Here is a 20,904-nt window from a genome sequence, read left to right as displayed (position 1 = left end):
AAGTTTTATGCAGAGTTTTAAAATGGACCTATGGTTAAAACCTCTTCTTCTCGAAATTTAAACTATAGACTAGTTTAAAAGAAAAAAAAAAACCCCGACCTTAAATCAAGGTTTTCACTAGAAGGTGGTTCGGGAAACCCACGTTCCGTGTGCTAATCTCACACTGCAGTTGAGTCTGCAGTGGGTGTCGGTGTTAAGTTAATGACATCCCAAAGGCAGGTCGCTAATACAGTGTGTTTGCCTGCACTGGATCCCATTATACAAAAGTACCATACAATCCGGTTGCAGTGCATTTCCAAAAGTAGTTTTGCTGCGATTTGAGCCCATTAAATGAATGGTTTAAAATTGTACCGCACTGAATCGCTCAGGAGTACGCAGGTAGTTCCATAGTGTGAACCGGGGATCAACAAGTTACAGCCCAACTGAGCTCTCTTTAACCGTCTCCCGCCCGCCATATAAGGTAATGACGGGTGCAAGGCGGGTCTCTCGTTCTGGGAGGATGTCATAAGATGTCCTGCCACTCTATTCGTGCATGCACGCCCCTGGGGGTGCGCAACGTGGCGATTGGTGGTGTGCTGTGTCCTTGAGTCACCGATCAACGGAAAGAGTCGATGACGTAGGCTCTATCATGTGATCAGCTGTGTCCAATCACAGCTGATCGCATGTAAATAAGGAAATGCCGGTTATCGGCATTCCTCTCCTTACAAGCTGTCACGCTGACAGTTCGTGAGGAGAGCCAGTATTTGGCTTTACTCAGAGGGGACATGTACACTGATTATCAGGGCAGTGATGATCAGTGCTGCCACATCAATGCCACCTGCCAGTGCGCATCAGAGCCACATATCAGTGCTTACCAGTGCACATTAGTGCCACATATCAATGCCTATCTAAGCTGCCTTTCAGTGCCGCCTATCAGTGCCAGTCATCAGTGCCATATACGAGTGCTGCCTTTCAGTGCCCACCAGTGATGCCTGTCAATGCTCATCAGTCCCCAAAAATAAAAAACCCAGAGGTGATTAAATACCACCAAAAGAAAGCTTTATCCTAAAAAAAAATTATAAAAATTTCATATGGGTACAGTGTTGCATGACTGCACAATTGTCATTCAAAGTGCAACAGTACTGAAAGCTGAAAATTGGCCTGGGCAGGAAGGGGGTATAAGTGCCTGGTAGGCAAGTGGTTAAACTTCCCGAATACATTTCAGGTACATAAAATCTAAAGATGTGTAATCTTTAATTTTCTTTAGATCGACTGTTTATTTGCTAAACTGTTATGGACAGTATGATAGGTTTCAAGCCTCTACTATTTGGACGCCTTTGGATAGTGGAGAGTGGGTGGGTATGGGGACAAGTTTGATACTTGCATGTAGCATTCTAGGGGTGGGGAATTATTGTTTGCTTGTTTGTGTGTTTTGTTTTTTGTTTTTGTTTTTTTAAATAATAATAAAAAAAAAAATTTCTTTAGAAAGCAGCCACATCCTGAGTAGCAATGCCTGTGCCTTGCCAGAATACTGCAAAGTTTGTTCTCTGTGTAGAAGCAGTGTTCTATATTGCAGAGGTCTAACATGCCCCCTGTTTAGTTGGACTTAAACCCTGATGATTTGGAGAACACTAGAGCTTGCTTATAGTGGAGTGCCTTTGACCTTTGCAGAGAGACCACTGCTTCCACACAGAGCTAGTGTTTTGTCCTTTGCTGCAGCATGCTGGCAGGGGACATGCTTTTCTACTTGGACAGTGGCTGCTTTCTAAAGATAACAAAGCCCTTGTACGCCTTTTGTTTTAATGCACCTGAAACCTATTTAGCTGATTTTACCTTTTTATATTTTTTTATGTAGTTAATGATGTAAAAATACTTCCTATAACTGTGTCAAGAGCCAGAGTAAAATCCTTGCAGCATTCTCGGTTTAGCATTGTAGCCACTAGTACAACATTGATGTTGATGAGAGCCATCAGTGTGTGTTCACTGGTTATAAGCCTTCTCTTTCCTGCCCCCAGTGCCAACTACAGATTCTATGAGCCTGTCTGTAGATAGGAGGCTTGTGGGGACTGTAGTCTAGCTGGGGCTGTGCATCTTAACCACTTCCCGACCGGCCGTTGCATATAAACGGCCGGACGGTGGCAGTGCAGGGTCGGGTGGCCGTTTATAAACGGCCTCCCCACACCCTGCTTGTGCGCGCTCCCTCGGGGCGCGCAGCACCGCGATCCGGTGCCCGCTGTGTTCTCCGGGCACAGTGAAACACCGATCGTCGGACAAGACCTCTACGAGGTCCCGATCATGTGATCACTGATTGGCCAATCAGTGATCACATGCAAAGTAGTATGCAGGATGTCACTTGTGACATCATTGCTTACTACGTGTGAAATCTGTGAATGATCACAGAGGTCACATGGTACAAGGCTATTCACAACAGCCTTGTACCATGTGACAAGCTGTGACCAATCACAGCTCACTCAGTACTTCTCAATGAGTGCAAGAATGCAGCCAGAGAGGAGAAATGATTGCTTTTACATCCTATATGGGTGTAAAAGCAATCAGTGTAAAAAAAAAAAAAATCTTCATCACCCCCCACAAGTAGTACAGTGTCACCATGGTGACAATGTACTGCTAGGGTGACAGTATGATGTAAAAAAAAAAAAAAATAAAAAAAAATAATAATGTAAAAAAAAATAAAAATGTAAAAAAAAATGTTTCAAAAATTATAATTTTTGGTTATAAACTAATTTGGATTTTTTTTTTACTAAAAAGATAACGGAATACATTTTCGCAAAGATTTATGATGAAATATTATTTGCAAAATTTTATTTAAAAAAACACTTTTTTTCAAAATTTTTGGACTTTTTCATTTAAATAGCAAAAAAAATTAAAATCCCGCAGGGAATAAATACCACCTAAATAAAGTTTTATCTGTCTCAAAAAAAATGGTAAAATATTCATTTGGGTACAGTGTTGCATGACCGCGCAATTGTCATTCAAAGTGTGATAGCGCTGAAAGCTGAAAATTGCCCTGGTCAGGAAGGGGGTAAAAGTGTCCGGACTGGAAGTGGTTAAGGAAATGACACAGGTCCAACTCTAAGATCCCTACTTCTGTGGCCTGGAGAACACTACAGCCCATGTAATCACTGTACAGGAGCTAAAAAGATAAGTTCTCTGATTTTTAGCTGAGGCAATTTTTTAAAATAAAAATCTACATAGGGTATGTATAGGGGGAAGGATAACAAAAAAAAATGAAATATGTTTGGCTAATGTTGAAATCTAAGAGGCATTGTTAAGCAGGCCATACATGGGTCGAATTCTGAATGATTTTTCTATCGAAAATCGAAAACATCGTTTGTTCTGTAATCCGATGGTGCCAGCAATGATTTCGAAAATCAATCGTAATTCACAAATTTTCCAGTATGCCCGATAAACGAAATGGGGTGGAACCACGAAAATGGGCCGGTGCCATTGCCCCACTAACAGAGCGAAAATCGGACGATTATTCTTAGGTCCGATTTCTGAACGAAAAATAATTCGAACATCGACCCACGTATGGCCGGCCTTAGTTTACCCATTCAGGAATTGATCCTTTTTGTTTTGTTTTTCTTGTTTTGCAGTGAACTGGTCAGAGTTAAGGAGGAAAGCAGCAGCATTTCATTGTTGAAAGATGAGTTCACGCATCGGATTGCGGAAGCCGAGAGAAGGGCACAGCTAGCATGTAAAGAGCGTGATACTGCAAAAAAGGTCATTAACCACTTGAGTAGTACTGTGTTGGGAGCCTATGTGTAAAAAGGTCATTAACCACTTGAGTAGTACTGTGATGGGACCACTATGGCATGACAAATTCCTTTTTTGAGTAGTTGAAAGCGGAACTTTTCCCATAACAGTTTGATAACAATCTTTAACAAAGGAACATACACTCCACATTAATAATGATGCTACCAAAATTAGTGTGTACTATAAGTTGCCCCCAGCATTGCTCTTGTCTCTTCTTGCTGGAGGTTGCCATTTTGTTGAATCACTGAGCAGTCACTTCTTTATTGGAATCCATCATTCGACTTGTGTACAGCCAGCCTGTCAGGTGTTTCCTGAACAATTAGTGCTTTTGGCTATAGCTGACAACACTATTCATTGTGTGCTGCCTACTGAACACAATAGAACTGCAGGAGGAATTCCCCCATTAAGGGTCCATGTATAATGCAGCTGATAAACTCAGGTTTAGGCACTTTTCTGCGTTTTCTTTCAGCAGCCCCTGAACTCTCCCTAATGTTTTCCTATGTACAGTATGTCATTTACAGGCAGTTGAGTTTACAGTCGTTTTCTGAACGGACCAAACTTGCGTTCAGGAGTAGATTTTATCAGTGTTTCAAACTCTTGTAAACATGGCTAATCGCGTTTATAAGCGTTTGCGTTTGGAATATTTTTTTTTTAACTCTTCCATTTCAAGATGCTGTCCAGAGCCTTTTTTCATCATGAAAAATGCATGCAAAGTGTTTTCCCGGTACTCAAATGGACTCGGTACACCATACTTTGAGGTTTCGCATGAAAGAAAATATGTTAGACACTGCTGCAATAATTTCTGCACAGAAATGAGCTGGTACACATCCAAACACCACAAAAAAATAAAAAAAAAATAAAAAAGACAACTAATCTCAACAAATTCATGCTCCATAGTGACTTCAAGCATAATGCAGTGAATAGTGTCCTTGTGCATAAACAACATGCAAATGTGAACTGCAGGTGGCAATCCTCAAATAGGTGAAGTGCCCCCTCACCTTCCTGCTCAGGCCCTTAAGGACCAATGAGCCTTTTGTTGTATAGTGGATCTTGGAGAGGTCCTTCAGATGGTAGATCCCTCAGGAAGTAATGGTGGGACTCTCCTCCTCTTAACTTCTATATCAGGTCGTTGGTGGTATCAGAGGTACCCCTCTCACACGGTCACCAATAAGAAGAAGAGAACTTGCATAGTGTAAAACCGCTTTAATGGATAAGTATAAAAACCAAAAATCTACTCACATGCTAAACATGCAAAAACGAGCCTTCACACCACTCAAAGGGTGTACTGCATTCAGGAACTAGGAGCACCAAGATGGCGCCCGCGCCGGATATGACGTCAGAACGTACGTGTAAGCTCCTCCCACTGGCGTATCTACGCGTTACGTCACTTCAAACACGTGACTTCATCAGGATATACGCCTATCCTGGGTGGAGCCCTATTTATCTAATGTATTGACCAATCAATGATTCGGATGGGCGGAACTCAGCCGCCATAATACTGGAGCTCACCAGACGCCCTCAGCTATCGTATTATTTCGGCTGCAAAAACGGGGACATTTTAATGTAAGCTGGTAATGGCAATCTCACATAAATATATATATATCCTCATAACTGAGTGTATGTATATTGCAATACTCACTAATAAAAACCATGTGTGAGGCTAAAACCTACATATAAAATATATAAATATAAAGTAAAAATCATATGGATAAATATCTACAGCTGGTTAGATCTGTGATATCAAAAAATATATACCACAGTCATTTAATATAAAAAACTCTAGTGGGAAAAAGTATATATATAAGGTATAGAATCCTATACCAGGAAAATAACCCACTATGATTATAAAAAAACATATACCTGCATAATTCTATATGTTATAAAAGGGACCCGAAAAAACCTTAATGTACAGTACACCTCATCAGGAAGATCCACTTGGATTCTGCCTGGCTAATAGCTCTGACCTTATTACTACCTCTCCAATGGTTGGTAAATTGGAAAATGGAAGTCACTATGGAGCATGAATAAGTTGCTTGAGTGTATGCCATCTCCAGTCCATCACTATATATAGGTGGCATGGTTGTTTGAGCTACCTATATATAAGGTGGGGAGTATATAATTATATGTCATTTGATGCAATAGATCTTATTTTGTCTGAGCGCCGCACTGTCTTATAATTTTATCTTTCCTCTTCAGCAATTGTAAATCTTAAAGCTGGTAGCTGAAAGGCCTCTAGTGGCTCTAATGTTCGGCACAGTGCAGAGAATAGATAACAACTGAGCATGTGCAGAGCAGAGTGAGGCAGAGCATTACTGGATTGTATCTAGTATAGGTACTTATTTTTAATGTTTTACATAGCTATACCTGCAAAAGGGGCCAGCCTGAAGTGATCTATCAGGACTTAATTTTCTGACTAGAGTTCCACTTTAAGCTTGTAGTCTTCTCCAGTGGCAATCCGCTAAGACTATTTGCAGTCACATCTACTTTCCAAATATTTAAATTCCCTCAACAGAGTAACTGTAGATGGGAGCAAGATTTGGGTAATATTCTGGAAGGTCATTGGAGGCAAATCCTTACCATGGTACCCAAAATGTCTCTTTCACAGTCAGGTAGACTGACTTCATTGTTCAGGACATACAGTATTGTGAAAAAATAATTTGCCCCCTTCCTGTGCTTTTTTTTTCTATTCATCTTTGTCATACCTAAATGAGTCAGATCATCAACCAAAATTTAACATTACACAAAGATAACCCGAGTAAATACAAAATGCAGTTTTTAAATAACGATTTCATTTTTTAAGGGAATAAAGCTGTCCAAACTTGCCTGGCCCTATGTGGATAAAGTAATTGCCCCCCTAAACCTAATAACTGGTTGTGCCACCCTTGGCAGCAACAACTTCCATCAAGCGTTTGCGATAATTGGCAATGAGTCTTTCACATCGCTTTGGAGGAATTTTCTCCCACTCTTCTTTGCAGAATTGTTTAATTCAGCCACATTGGAGGGTTCACATGAACGGTCTGTTTTAGGTCTTGCCATAACATCTCAATTGGATTGAAGTCTGGACTTTGACTAGGCGACTCCAAAACCATAATTTTGTTTTTGAATTATTCAGAGATTAATTTACTGGTGTGTTTTGGATCATTGTACTGGATCATTGGATTTTGGATCATTGTATCATTGTCACTGCATAACCCAAGGGCACTTGTTGAGGTCACAAACTGATGGCCGGACATTCTCCTTCAGTTTTTTTTTTTGGTAGAGCACAGAATTCATGGTTCCATCAGTTATGGCGAGTCGTGCAGGTCCTGAAGCTGCAAAGGAGCCCCAGACCAAAACCCTACCACCACCATGTTTGACTGCTGGTATGATGTTCTTTTTATGTAATGCTGTGTTACTTATACGTCAGATGTGATGGGATGCACACCTTCCAAAAAGTTCAACTTTTGTCTCATCAGTCCACAGAATATTTCCCAAAAGTCGTGGGGATAATCAAGATGTTTTTTGACAAATGTGAGATGAGCCTTTGTGTTCTTTTTCGCTTTCGCCTTGTAACTCCCATGGATGCCATTTTTGCCCAGTCTCTTTCTTGCTGTTGAATCCTGAACACCGACCTTAACTGAGACAAATGAGGTTGCAGTTCTTTTATGACGTCCTGGATGAGTCGTTGTCGTGCTCTTGCAATAATTTTGGTAGGCCGGTCACTCTTAGGAAGCGTGCTTCACTTTAATTGTTCTCTTAATTCAACAGGTCTGGCAGTAATTAGGCCTGGGTGTGGCAAGTAAAATTTAGCTCAGCTTTTCAAAACGTGGTTAATCACAGTTCATTCATGATTTAGCAAGGGGGAACAATTACTTTTTCACATAGGGCCAGGCAGGTTTGGACAGCTTTTTCTCTTAATAAATGAAGTCACCTTTTAAACAATTTTGTATTTACTGGGGTTGTGTTTGTGTAATATTAAATTTGTTTAATGATCTGAATCATTTAAGTGTGACAAGTATGCTAAAAATAAATGTGTGTGTGTGTGTGTGTGTGTGTGTGTATATATATGTATCTATCAGGAAGGGGGCAAATACTTTTTCACATACCTCACTTTTAATTTAACATTGAGTTACATGCTGACTCTAGCTGCAGGAGGTGTGGGAGAGACTTCATCTGCTATGGAGCTGTAAAATGCTTCACCAATACTGGAATGATGGTACTGAACATAGTATTCAGCCTTTCTTTATCGTCAACTGCCTCACAGGTATACTTATTACTTTGACAGGTCAACTTTAGAGCTACTCACTGTAGATGCAGTTGGTGGAGCTCTCTTTACTGCATGTAAATTGGTTGCTAGGATGTTGGTCTCCCCAGCTCTCCTCCCCACAACCAAGGAATTTTGAGAATTGCACTATAAACTCGTTTTAAATGCTGATGTTTGCTGACAGCCCGCTGAAATTTTCTCCACAAATTCTGTTTTCTGTGGGTTGAAAGGACTGCTATTCCCTTTTGGTTACCTTGTGTAACAAGCACCCCTTGTTTGTGCCTGACGTGAGCAGTGATGTGGATTGGTATCCTTTGTTTAAAATTCCACAAACCATGACAGTGTCTGTTTCAGGTCCTATAGAAGGACACCGTTATAATATGTACATCTTAAGGATGTCACTGTGTTTATTATACTTAACAATTCATGTTATATAGTACTTGTCTGATGTTTTTTATTGTATAATGTTCAGGGTGTGTTTTTGTTATGGAAAAAAACATAAAAATAGTCTTGATGTACAAAAAAAAAGTATAAAATAATAATTTAGTGCCGGCTTCTGGGTTATTAGCACCATTCTCCAGATAATGAACACCAAGGAATAAACATGTCCTTTTCCTCTAGGAACTACAAACTTAGACAGCCATTTTTATTTTTGGACCAGGCTGGTTCAAACTGTTTACTTCACTAAGGCTTTGTTCACTATGTGTTCATTATGAAGAATGAAGCAATGTCAGTTAACCTTCCTACAGCATTTATGTTGTGTTTTTATGAAGCATTAAAAATGCTTCAAGTATGCCTGATAAGTACCCATGGAAGTGTGCTTTTCTAGTGGGAAATGATGTAGAGGTAATGATCTACTTTGAGGCGTGGTTAGGTTGGAGCCTCCATGGTCTGTCTCCCAGTGCCCAGCTAACACTTTATAAATGCTTCACTAACACACCACAAATTGTCTAGGTGTTGTTATGGTGCAGGTTCTAGAGCATTACCATTGAAATCAATGGTGGCAGATGCTTGTCAGCGACATGCTGCTTAATTTTTAACACAACACAAGATGCTACCACTTCTGTGTGTACAGCATTGTGTGGTGCCACTGTAATGTTTAAGGCAGGTGTTAAAGGGCAGTTATGAGGCTTAAAAAATGCTGAATAAATGCTGCATAAACACAGGGTAGTGACACACGTGTGAACAAGCCCTAGGACATGCAGTGGCTCTCAGCACTATGGACTGTATGTACCCTCAGCACTGTGTTCCATCATTAGGATGGAGATTTCCCATCCCACACCCAGAACAAAATTGAGTTGGGCTGAGCGCTGCTCAGTCATTCACAGGAGTTTTGTATTTTAATTAATACAAAGCTTCCTCTGATTAGCTGAAGTGAAGATTGTGTGTCATCTGCCTGCCTCTCCACCTTCTCCAATCAGAGGAGATTCAAAAATACAAAGCTCCTTGTGAATGGCTGAGCAGCACTGAGGCTACAATCTGTACAGCTCTGGGAGCTGCTGAATGTCTTAGTGAAAAATATTGTTCTTTTGGTCCGAACAAAAAGATCAGCTTTGAGTGTTGTTGACAGTCATCCCATTAGGAGCATTTTGATTGTGATGGGGTACAAATGAGGTGACAACCAAAAAATGGTTAAATCTCAGCAGAAAGACATTAATATTGTAGATTTGCAATAGTTTTTAAAAATTGCTTTTTAATATAATTCTCAGGAAGTAAAATCTGTGAAGGAGGAGCTAGCAACACGGCTGAACTCCAGTGAAACAGCAGAGCTAATGAGAGAGAAGGATGAGCAAATTAAAGGGCTCATGGAAGAAGGTGAGTAGATTAGATAAAAGTGGAGCCTTCAGCAGCTTTACCCTTCTGCATGAATGCATTTCATTTTTAATTATTAGACTTACTAATCCATTGATTTATTATGTCTCTTTAATATTTTTGAGCAGTGTAGTTACTAGGGATGAAGTGAAGAGGAATATTTTAGAGTGCCACTTGGCTTGTTGTTTGTATATGTGATGTCAGCAGACTCAAAGTAGTCATCTGACATCACATATACAAACACCAAGTAGTCGTCTCAGGGCTTTTGAATGCCTGCACAAGGGAGACTTTTACAGTTTAATAACATGCATAAAATATGTTAAATATACATATAATCTTGCTGGTTGATTTCTGTTGAAACAAATGGTGTGGCAACAGGATCTCTTTAAAAGGCCCAATTTTTTTCTGGCTGTTTTTATTGTATATTTGTGTGCCTGATAAGTACATCTGGAATCGCCCTTTTCGGCACGTAGCATTTGTTTCTTCCCCATTGTCCGCAGTACAATGTCCCTTCACTACTTCTGTTAAAACAAACAGTCAAGCTTGATTTCAGCAGTGATGTTATACAGTTGTAAATGTCAGCAGTCATACATCAGTTATCAGCAAGAACTGATAGAGCTCTTTCATCCCTAACCAAACTGAACATTTCCTGCTGTGACAGGGGAGAAGCTTTCTAAACAACAGCTGCATAATTCCAATATTATCAAGAAGCTGCGATCGAAGGAAAAGGAGCATGAGCACACAGTCACAAAACAGGCAAAGAAAATTCGGGAGCTGGAGGATGAACTGCAGCTGTTACAGCAGGTAAAGTATTACTCCAAGCTTTTCATATGTGCGGTCTTCTCAGCAAGTGAAATTGCATGTCTTTTTTTCTTTTGAAGTATATTCCTGGACAGAATAAAAAAACATATTCCATGCGCCTCTATAATACATACACATTTTTCCCCATGTTCTGTAAAACAAATTACAGAAATACAGTCAGGTCCATAAATATTGGGACATCGACACAATTCTAACATTTTTGGCTCTATACACCACCACAATGGATTTGAAGTGAAACGAACAAGATGTGCTTTATCTGCAGGCTGTCAGCTTTAATTTGAGGGTATTTACATCCAAATCAGGTGAACGGTGTAGGAATTACAACAGTTTGCATATGTGCCTCCCACTTGTTAAGGGACCAAAAATAATGGGACAGAATAAAAATCATAAATCAAACTTTCACTATTTAATACTTGGTTGCAAATCCTTTGCAGTCAATTACATCCTGAAGTCTGGAACGCATAGACATCACCAGACGCTGGGTTTCATGCCTGGTGATGCTCTGTCAGGCCTCTACTGCAACTGTCTTCAGTTCCTTCAGTGCCGTCTTCCCCTACATATTTTCGACGTCAGTCACGCCTCTGTACAGCCTCCCCTCTGATGATGTGCCTATAGCACGAAAGGCCTAAGGAGGAGCTGTGCAGAGCGTGACGTCATTCGTACCGCCGGAGCCACGAGGAGGCTCGGCGGACATCTTTACTAGGGTCAGTATTGCTACCTTCCTAATTTTAACCTTTTATGGGTCTGGATCTGCATGCTACCCTGTATTTTATGCTGAAGCAAATAAATTTTTCTTAAACATACTACACTATCTCTGGCACCTGTTTTTTTGGGGCTCCTTTGTGGAGCTGTTATCCCCACAGAGAAGGTGCCTGTACCATTCAGAGGAGAGAGTTTCACCACCAGTGTGGAGTGCCTGATTGACCTTAAAGGGGACCTCAGGATCCAGTTTTGAGTTTTCGGTGACCCACCGTGAGAGGGATGCCTGCCATCTGAACTTTGAAGGATCTGACATCTGGAATGATTATTCCTACATACGCATAACCCATGCGTTTCTGGTGAGTGCGCGTTGCTATTATTTGAGGCCGCAAGAGCTTTGGAAGTTTGCACCCTTTTATAAGAAACCACGGATATTAATACACTGACTTCTGACTGTTTTCAGTTTAATTTCTTTAGCGCTGCACCATACTACCCTTGTTTATATTTTGTATTTAGAGGCATTGTGGTTGCCTTAGGTGTTCTAGCTGCTGTGTTTATACAAGAGCGCTCACTACAATCTACTTTTGTTTTTGTCTTCAGTTCCTGCTTGTTCTTGGGGCATTTTCCCTTCAGTTTTGTCTTCAGCAAGTGAAATGCATGCTCAATCGGATTCAGGTCAGGTGATTGACTTGGCCATTGCATAACATTCCACTTCTTTCCCTTAAAAAACTCTTTGGTTGCTTTTGCAGTATGCTTTGGGTCATTGTCCATCTGCACTGTGAAGCGGCGTCCAATGAGTTCTGAAGCACTTGGCTGAATATGAGCAGATAATATTGCCCGAAACACTTCAGAATTCATCCTGCTGCTTTTGTCAGCAGTCACATCATCAATAAATACAAGAGAACCAGTTCCATTGGCAGCCATACATGCCCACGCCATGACACTACCACCACCATGCTTCACTGATGAGGTGGTATGCTTAGGATCATGAGCATTTCCTTTCCTTCTCCATACTCTTCTCTTCCCATCACTCTGGTACAAGTTGATCTCGGTCTCATCTGTCCATAGGATGTTGTTCCAGAACTGTGAAGGCTTTTTTAGATGTCGTTTGGCAAACTCTAATCTGGCCTTCCTGTTTTTGAGGCTCACCAATGGTTTACATCTTGTGGTGAACCCTCTGTATTCACTCTGGTGAAGTCTTCTCTTGATTGTTGACTTTGACACACATACACCTACCTCCTGGAGAGTGTTCTTGATCTGGCCAACTGTTGTGAAGGGTGTTTTCTTCACCAGGGAAAGAATTCTTCAGTCATCCACCACAGTTGTCTTCCGGGTCTTTTGGTGTTGCTGAGCTCACCGGTGCGTTCCTTCTTTTTAAGAATGTTCCAAACAGTTGTTTTGGCCACGCCTAATGTTTTTGCTATCTCTCTGATGGGTTTGTTTTGTTTTTTCAGCCTAATGATGGCTTGCTTCACTGATAGTGACAGCTCTTTGGATCTCATCTTGAGAGTTGACAGCAACAGATTCCAAATGCAAATAGCACACTTGAAATGAACTCTGGACCTTTTATCTGCTCATTGTAATTGGGATAATGAGGGAATAAACACACACCTGGCCATGGAACAGCTGAGAAGCCAATTGTCCCATTACTTTTGGTCCCTTAACAAGTGGGAGGCACATATGCAAACTGTTGTAATTCCTACACCGTTCACCTGATTTGGATGTAAATACCCTCAAATTAAAGCTGACAATCTGCAGTTAAAGCACATCTTGTTCGTTTCATTTCAAATCCATTGTGGTGGTGTATAGAGCCAAAAATGTTAGAATTGTGTCGGTGTCCCAATATTTATGGACCTGACTGTATGTCTGTTGCTCATTCCAGCTTTACGAGGAAGTACAAACCTGTGAATTGGGCCAGTGCCTTCTATTAATGGCTGTTGCATGATGTAACAGGAATCTTTAGACTTCAGTTACAGGTATTGGACCATGCCTTACTTTCTGCAGTGCACTAACAACACAAGGGTTTATTTATGAAAGCTGGAGAGTGCAAAATCAGATGCACCTCTGCATAGAAACCAATCTTCTTCCAGGTTTTATTGCCAAAGCTTATATAGCTGAGTTTAGAAGCTGATTGGCTAACATGCACAGGTGCACCAGATTCTGAGTGCACCATGTTTAGTAAACCTACCCCACAGTGCCTCTGTTGCACTGAAATCCTAAGCAGTGTTGTCAGCCCTGCCTAGTTTTCTCTGTAGACACCCCCTTCTCATCCCAAGACGTAAGGGGATGGTGTTCTGTAGCCCACCAGGGAAGAACTCTGGGAACATTTTTAAGCAGCCCAGTTTGAAAAGAGAGAAGAAGAGTACAAAGCAAAGTGACAAAAATCACATCATCTTAATAGTTCCTAACCCCTCCTCAAGACTTGTATCAGTTTTGGGTAATCTTGCTCACCATTTTATTATACCTTCTGGAGATTTTGCTGGTATCATTGTAGAATTCTACCCAATGCACTTGTGTGGGGGAAGAATACAATGTTTTTTGACACGTGCATGAGCACTCCTCTATAATGCATACATTTAAAGTGGTAGTAAAGTTATAAACAAATTGGCCCCCTGGCGGTTTAAGTCACAATATGCTAGTATGCCCCACATTCTAGCACATTATGACAAGCTTACCTTCAAAGACCTCCAGCAGAGTGCTGTCACTGCTGTTGGCGCTTCCTTTCTCACGGTCTTCCTTCCAGGTTTGCGGGCTTCGGCCATTTGAATTGCCAGGCTGTATGACGTCATTCCTACACGTATACGCACTGGAATCACTATTGCAGCACATCTCTCAATGGAAGGCATGCTCCAGTATTCCATCCTTTCAGAACGCAGTGTGCATGTGTGGGTGACATCACTGGCCTCTATAATTGTGATTATCTCAAACAGTTTAACATTTTGGAGATAGGCTAATTTGTAGGTACAGTATAAGTCACAAAGAGGACTTTACTACCACTAAAGCAGAATATATTTAGCTACATCTGTATAGGTACTATTAAAATACTACAAATCTATCTCGAATACATAGTAAATGCACCTTTCCCCATGTTTTGTCCCTTTTTAAAAAGCTGCAAGTGCTGGAAAAAAAAAAACGTTGATAAGCCAAAAATCCAGTGAGCTCCTATCTTCCAGTAGTAGGCGGAAAACGCTGTCTCCACTACCCTGAAACCACTTGCAGTGTTGTCAGCCCTGCCCAGCTTGGGATTTCAGTGCAGCAGAGACAGCGTTTTCAGCTCCCTATGAATGGCACAGCAGACCTAAACAGACACAAGCAGGGTACCAGATAACCTTTGGTGCATTCTATGCCCTTCTACAGGCTGTTCAAACATTCTATATAAGACATTCATGCATTCTTCTGTTACCCTCCTGCATCTTGGCATAGAAAGACCCACGACTGGTTAGTATTTTCTGTTAAGCCTACAATGAGCCTAAATATGCTCCTTTTATAAAAACGGAGGGTTCAAAAGGTTGACTATATTTCCATGGGAACTTCTAGCTTGGAGCATTCTGGTAATGATAGTTTTAGGCAGTAAGAAGTATCTGTCTTGCAGACATTGGATGGTAAGGAAGAGCTTGAGAAGCAGCATCGGGAGAACATCAGGAAACTGAACAGTGTGGTGGAAAGGCAGGAAAAGGACGTGGGAAGGCTGCAGACTGAACTGGAAGAAGTTCAAGAGAAGAACCGCAGCGTCCAAGCTGCATTGGACAGTTCCTATAAGTAAGGAAACAAGACAAAGTCAGGAAATAATTTATTTTGGGTTGCTGTTACTGACACCAATACTTCAAAAATAAAAAAAAAAGGGCTGTTCCATTTATTAATAAAGTTAAGCATTAGATCCTCTATTGGTTCTTTATTGATAGTAAAGGAAAACTGTAGTATTTTAGTCCATTCATGCTTGTGCGACTTTGGGGTCCAAAGTCACATGACAAGTCGCACCCCATGTTTCCCAATGAGTACCATTCATATTTGTGCGACTTCAAGTCACAGCGACTTGAAAGTAGTTCCTGCACTATTTTGGTCAGATCTTCATGCGACTTGAGGGCCATAGATTTTAATGTAAACCCTCCAGAGTCGCATGAAAGTCATACCTGCATGATATACGTGCAATGGTGCAACTTTGTGCAGCAGAAGCAATCATCCTTGGTCAAAGCCAAAGTCACATCAAGTTTCACTGTAAAGTCACAATAAAAATTGCACGATTTTTGAAGTCGCACAAGTGTGAATGGAGCTTTAGTAAGAACTTATTTTAAGTTGCTGAGATTTTATTGTATATGTTTTGAAATGCTGTCCCATAACATCATAGTTGTTTTAAAGTATATCTAAAGCCAAAACCTTTCATGTTGTTTGGATGGAGTATGAAAGGGTTAGGACTAGGGTTGCACCGAAATTTCTGTGGCCGAAAACACCCCTTTCGGCTGTCGGCCGATATGAAAAAAAAAAAAGCACCGATACAGGTGCCGAAAAAACCCCGCCCGCCGCTGCCGCCACTGGCCGCTGCTCGGTAGTTCTCAGCCTTACCTGAGAAACCATCGAACGATCCTGGCGCTGGGCATAGAGATTAGTGAAGGAAAGATGGCCTCTCCACTCATCTCTATGCCCTTGGAGGACTGGAGTGATGGCACTTCTGGTTCCAGTCATTTTTTTTGAATGCACTAGATCAATGCTTTTTTTGATCTAATGCTTTACATTGCAGAGGAGAGATGTGGGGTCTTGTTGACCTCACATCTCTCCATAAAGAGGACCTGTCACTATTTATTTCTATCACAAGGGATGCATGCATTCCTTGTGATAAGAATAAAAGTGATTAAACATTTTTTTAAAGGGACAGTGCAAAAAAAAAAATACGTTTAAAGTGCACCTGTCCCCCCATGCTCCCACATAGTGGTGAACGCATACGTAGGCCATGCCCACATATGTAAATGGTGTTCAAACTGCACACATGAGGTATCGCCACGAATGTCAGAGCAAGAGCAATAATTCTCACACTAGACCTTCTCTGTAACTTTACACTGCTAATCTAGAAATTTTTAAAGCATTACCAATGGAGATTTTTAGGTACTGCAGTTTCACGCCATTCCACGAGCGTGCACAATTTTAATTTGTGACATATTGGGTATCTATTTACTCACCATAACATCCTCTTTCATATTTTACAAACATATTGGTGTATGTATTTTGGGTTTTTTTTGTTTGTTTAATCAAAGTGTTTTGTTTTTTTTAAAATTTATATTAATTTTTAAAAACTGCGCATTTCGGTTTTCGGCCAAGTGCATTTTGAATTTTCTGTTTCGGCACCAGAATTTTCATTTTGGTACTCCACTAGTTCTTGTGTATTTATTGCTCTCTGTGTCTCTGCTGGGGGAGATTCATCTTCTCTATGGCTTCATGCACACAAGCGATAGGGGGCGTATGATTTAAATTCAGACATAAATCCATGTGCAGGATCCACAACACATTTTTACTGCTGTCTATCCGCGCTGGGAAGAGTCGCTCTTTTTATCTGTCATTAAAAGGTGCTCTCAGAATCTCAGTGCAGTTTCTCTGTCTATAGAATGACTACCTTCATTGTATTATGTGTAGCTTACCATTTTTTGTATCTGTCACCAATGACTGGCCATAGAGCATGGCGATGTCTGGGTTAGATTCTTTACAGCTCCAAACAGACAGGTGCTTCAAAGTTCTCCTTGTCTGCAGACTCTGTTAATCTCGAAAGTGTGCCTCTTTTTTTTTTTTTTTTTTACTCTTCCAGGGAGCTTGCTGAGTTACACAAGGCCAACGCTACAAGAGCCAGTGAGGCTCAGGAAGTGGCATTAAGCTGCGAGATCAAAGCAAAAGAAGAAATGTGTTTAGTACTAGAAAAAGCCAAGGAGGAAACGCACAAACAGCAGGAGGCATTGGGCATGCAGGCAAGTAATCTAATTGTTACATTATTTATTTTTAATCTTTTTTGGACACATCTGTCCCATCATGCACTGTTTTCCCCATGCAGCCTGTTGAATTATTAATTGTTCTCAATATTAAAATGTTTGCCAAAATCTGTGTTGCCTGTTGTTGTCCTCTGCTGACCATGTGGGGGATGGGTTAAATTCATTTTTTTGTTTTTTAATTTAAATGTTTTATTTTCAAATCACCATATTAAATGTACAAAAGCTAATAAAACAGACAGTATACATTACACATTTCTGTCATAACACTCCCCAGAAATAACCTTAATCTCGGTGACCTTTTACCCCTCCCCTTACCTATTCCCCCCCACCCTCTGACTATGCATTTTTAACTTCATTCTAGAAATCCTGAACCCTAGCTATTACTGGTATTATACTGTACTATATTTATCCCCTTCCCCTTCTTTTCCTTATTTCACATATTCTAGGTAGACCTCTGAATTTTTAAACTGTTCCCACTTTTCCCAACTTGTACGAAATACCTCCATTTTATCTTCTGCCATATGGTAAAGTTCCTCCATTCTATATATCTTCTCCACTCTTTCTACCCAATCCTTTATTTTCAGTGCCTGTTGTTTCTTCCAAAACTTTGGTATCAGTCCCTTTGCCTCATTTAAATAATACAATAATCTAGTTTTTTTAATATTTTTTAACCGAAAACTCGGTACCAAAAAGAAGGCAAGTCTCAGGGTCCTTAGGAATATTTACCTCTGTTATTTCCTGAATTATATTCACTATGCCCTCCCAGTATTCTTGAATTTTGTGACACTCCCACCATAAGTGTTTCATTGTACCTCTCTCTCCACATCCCCGCCAACATAAAGGTGAGTTGTCTCACTTATTCTATGCGCTACATTTGGTGTAATCTACCGTCTTACTAAACACTTATAATTAATTTCCATTTCCTTTATATTTACGTTCCCGTGAATTAAACTATATATTTTCTTTTGTTTTCCCTCATCAATTATTACTTCTAAATCCCTTTCCCACTTCTCTATAAATAGTGGCCTTGTAGCCATGATTAAACCTGTGAGAATTTTATATATTTTAGTGATCTCGTGCTTCGGATCGGTTACATTCAGATATGAAAAAATACATTTCTGCAAACGTGCAGTCATATCTTAATCCTTTTGTGACTGGGGGTCATCCATGCCTAAATGCCCAGGCCAAATTTCGTAGCCAATAAGTCACAATCACTGATTTAAACTTTTGCACGCTTTTTTTTTTTTTTTTTTAAAACACGTTGCTATTCATTTTAATGGCCAGAACCATTTGATTGCTTTTGTTGGAATGCCCCTCTGTATTATGAGGCGCTATGTTAGTTCAGCTTAGTGAAACCAACTTGTTTGTAAACCATGCAATGTGATCACTAAGACACATGTCACATCCTGTCACTAGGTACAATCTCACATCAACAGGATCACTAGAAAATAGAGGACACATGCAAGCATTGTATGTGTCGCTCCCTGTCTGGCTTCTGTAGTGAGATGTCACTCCTTTGCTGCTGAAAACACTGCATAACCTGTGTGGCTGATGAGAAAGTGCTGTCTTGCTTCTCCCGCTGGTAAGGAAGTGACACATGCAGATGTGTTTTTTTTGCTCACTTGCGTCATTCTTCAAGGCAATTTTGCTGCTGGTGAGTTCTTGCCAATAGCAGGATCACAGTGGTAAATCGCCCTAAGATATCGTAGTGATCACATAATGTGAACAATGCTTATTGGTTCCTGGTCACCATTTTATTAGGGTGCCTTCAGCATGAGCATTGTGCTAGTGAATGTTAGTGTAGGGGATGCAGATAGGAAGGGGTTAAGCTAGATCTATAAACATCAGAGGGCAGATGGATTTGCAGACATAAGCTGAACGTTGAAAGATATTTTCTGTAAAACATCTCTTCATAAACATGTATGCTTGGATCATCCGTGTTCAGGATTGTGCCTAGAGGGTAAAAAAAAAAGAGGATGACCTCTACCATGGCTTATCTCAGGAAAAACAGTAACCATCAGCTAAATCTAGTTAATGCTTTTGGGGCCCATTCACACCAGATGCACCTGCCCTCCAACTGCATAGAGAGACCAAAATCCAGGTTCATAGTTCACACTACTGCAGTGCAGCAAAAAAAGTACAGCAAGCTGCATTTTTCCACAATACAAAAGCATGGAAATCCACATAAAAGCACAAAGATAAAAAAAAAAAATAGACGTAACTTCAAAGGAAATGTAAGCTTGGGAAAAATGCACCTCAAATGCAACACTGCATGCAAAAATGTAAACGAGTAATGTCTTGTGTGAATGGGCCCTTTGCAGTTGTGCGTGAATTTTTCAATTGGTATTTTTTTTTTCTTCTTTATCTTTTTGCCTGAAATCTTATTTTCATATATTATTAGGTAACTGATCTGAGGATTGCCCTTCAAAGAGCAGAACAACAGGCCGCAAGAAAGGAGGATTATCTGCGGCAAGAAATTGCTGAACTACAACAGGTGATCTGCAGTATACTTGGTCATGAAATATAACAAAATGGCTTTCTTTTGCACAGCTTACTTTTTTAATTTTAAAACAACTTGGGCACTAGAATAAAAAAAATCTCCAGCATCTGCCTTCTGTAAAAGAATAAGTTGTTTACTAACCTGACTGGTGGTGAGTTAGTAAATTTTTGCTCTGGGCACTGCTTCTATCAAATACCTCCAGACATGTCAATAAGCATGTCCCCAATGGGCAATATGGACAGTTCTGCCAGCCCATATATCTATACTACCCTGCATTGGCATATGGATCAGCAGAAGGAACCACAGTGCTCTGTGGAGGGCACAGTATGCATCACACCCAGAAGTATTTGATAGCAGCAGCGCCCAAGGCTAAGAATTCATTCACTGAGCACCAGATTGGTTAGTATACAACGTATTGTTTTACAAAGGGCAGCCTCTGATTTCTTTTTCTTTTTTGTATACTTGCAACTAGGTCATTTTAAAAGTGAAGAACCGCTTTAAAGTAGAGCATGTCTCCCCTCTTGCTATCCCTTCTACCTGTACATAGAGGCTGTTGTACTTTCTTTATTACTCCCTCTCTCATGGTACAGCTCTCTAGCAATCCCGAGATAGCAGCTGTGGAACTCTGTAAAAAGCTGCTGCACTTACTTACACATTAGCTTCCTTTACTTACTTACACTTTAGCTTTTTTTACTTACTTACACTTTAGCATCCTTTATCTGTTCTCTCCCCATTGAATGGAATTTTTTTTTCTATTGACATACAGTAAAATAAAATGGTTCCATCCAGTCAGAAGATGTCATTGTATTTGGACAGACTGTATAAGAACTAACTTTACTTTCAAAGGACTGATTTCCTGTGTTTTCACAACATACAGTTGTGTTCAAAATAATAGCAGTGTGTTGAAAAAAGTGAATAAAGCTCAAAATCCTTCTAATAGCTTTTATTTCCATCCACACAAATGCATTGGGAACACGACACATTCTATTCCAAATCAAAAATTGAAGAAAAATATATCAAATTTGTGTTTTTCCTCTAAAAAATTTGAAGAAAAGTGAATATTAGACTGTTCAAAAAAATAGCAGTGTTTGTATTCTTCTTTACAA

General features: G+C 40.3%; 1 protein-coding gene across 1 annotated transcript in view; it reads left to right on the top strand.

Moving 5' to 3' along the window:
• The window catches only part of TMF1 (TATA element modulatory factor 1), a 57,465-nt gene that overhangs the window by 17,388 nt on the left and 19,173 nt on the right, over positions 1-20,904 (top strand). The window contains exons 4-9 of the mRNA XM_089676021.1: positions 3,594-3,720; positions 9,706-9,811; positions 10,470-10,612; positions 14,922-15,088; positions 17,121-17,277; positions 19,700-19,792. Coding sequence (XP_089532147.1) covers positions 3,594-3,720; positions 9,706-9,811; positions 10,470-10,612; positions 14,922-15,088; positions 17,121-17,277; positions 19,700-19,792 — 793 coding nt within the window. The remainder of the gene's footprint in view (positions 1-3,593; positions 3,721-9,705; positions 9,812-10,469; positions 10,613-14,921; positions 15,089-17,120; positions 17,278-19,699; positions 19,793-20,904) is intronic.

Source organism: Staurois parvus, unplaced genomic scaffold (genome assembly GCF_062004578.1).
Source record: "Staurois parvus isolate SC_StPar_1 unplaced genomic scaffold, SC_StPar_1.0 ptg000162l, whole genome shotgun sequence".
NCBI lineage: Eukaryota > Metazoa > Chordata > Amphibia > Anura > Ranidae > Staurois > Staurois parvus.
The sequence above is the reverse complement of the archived record's forward strand: the minus strand, read 5'-3'. Positions and strand labels throughout refer to the sequence as shown.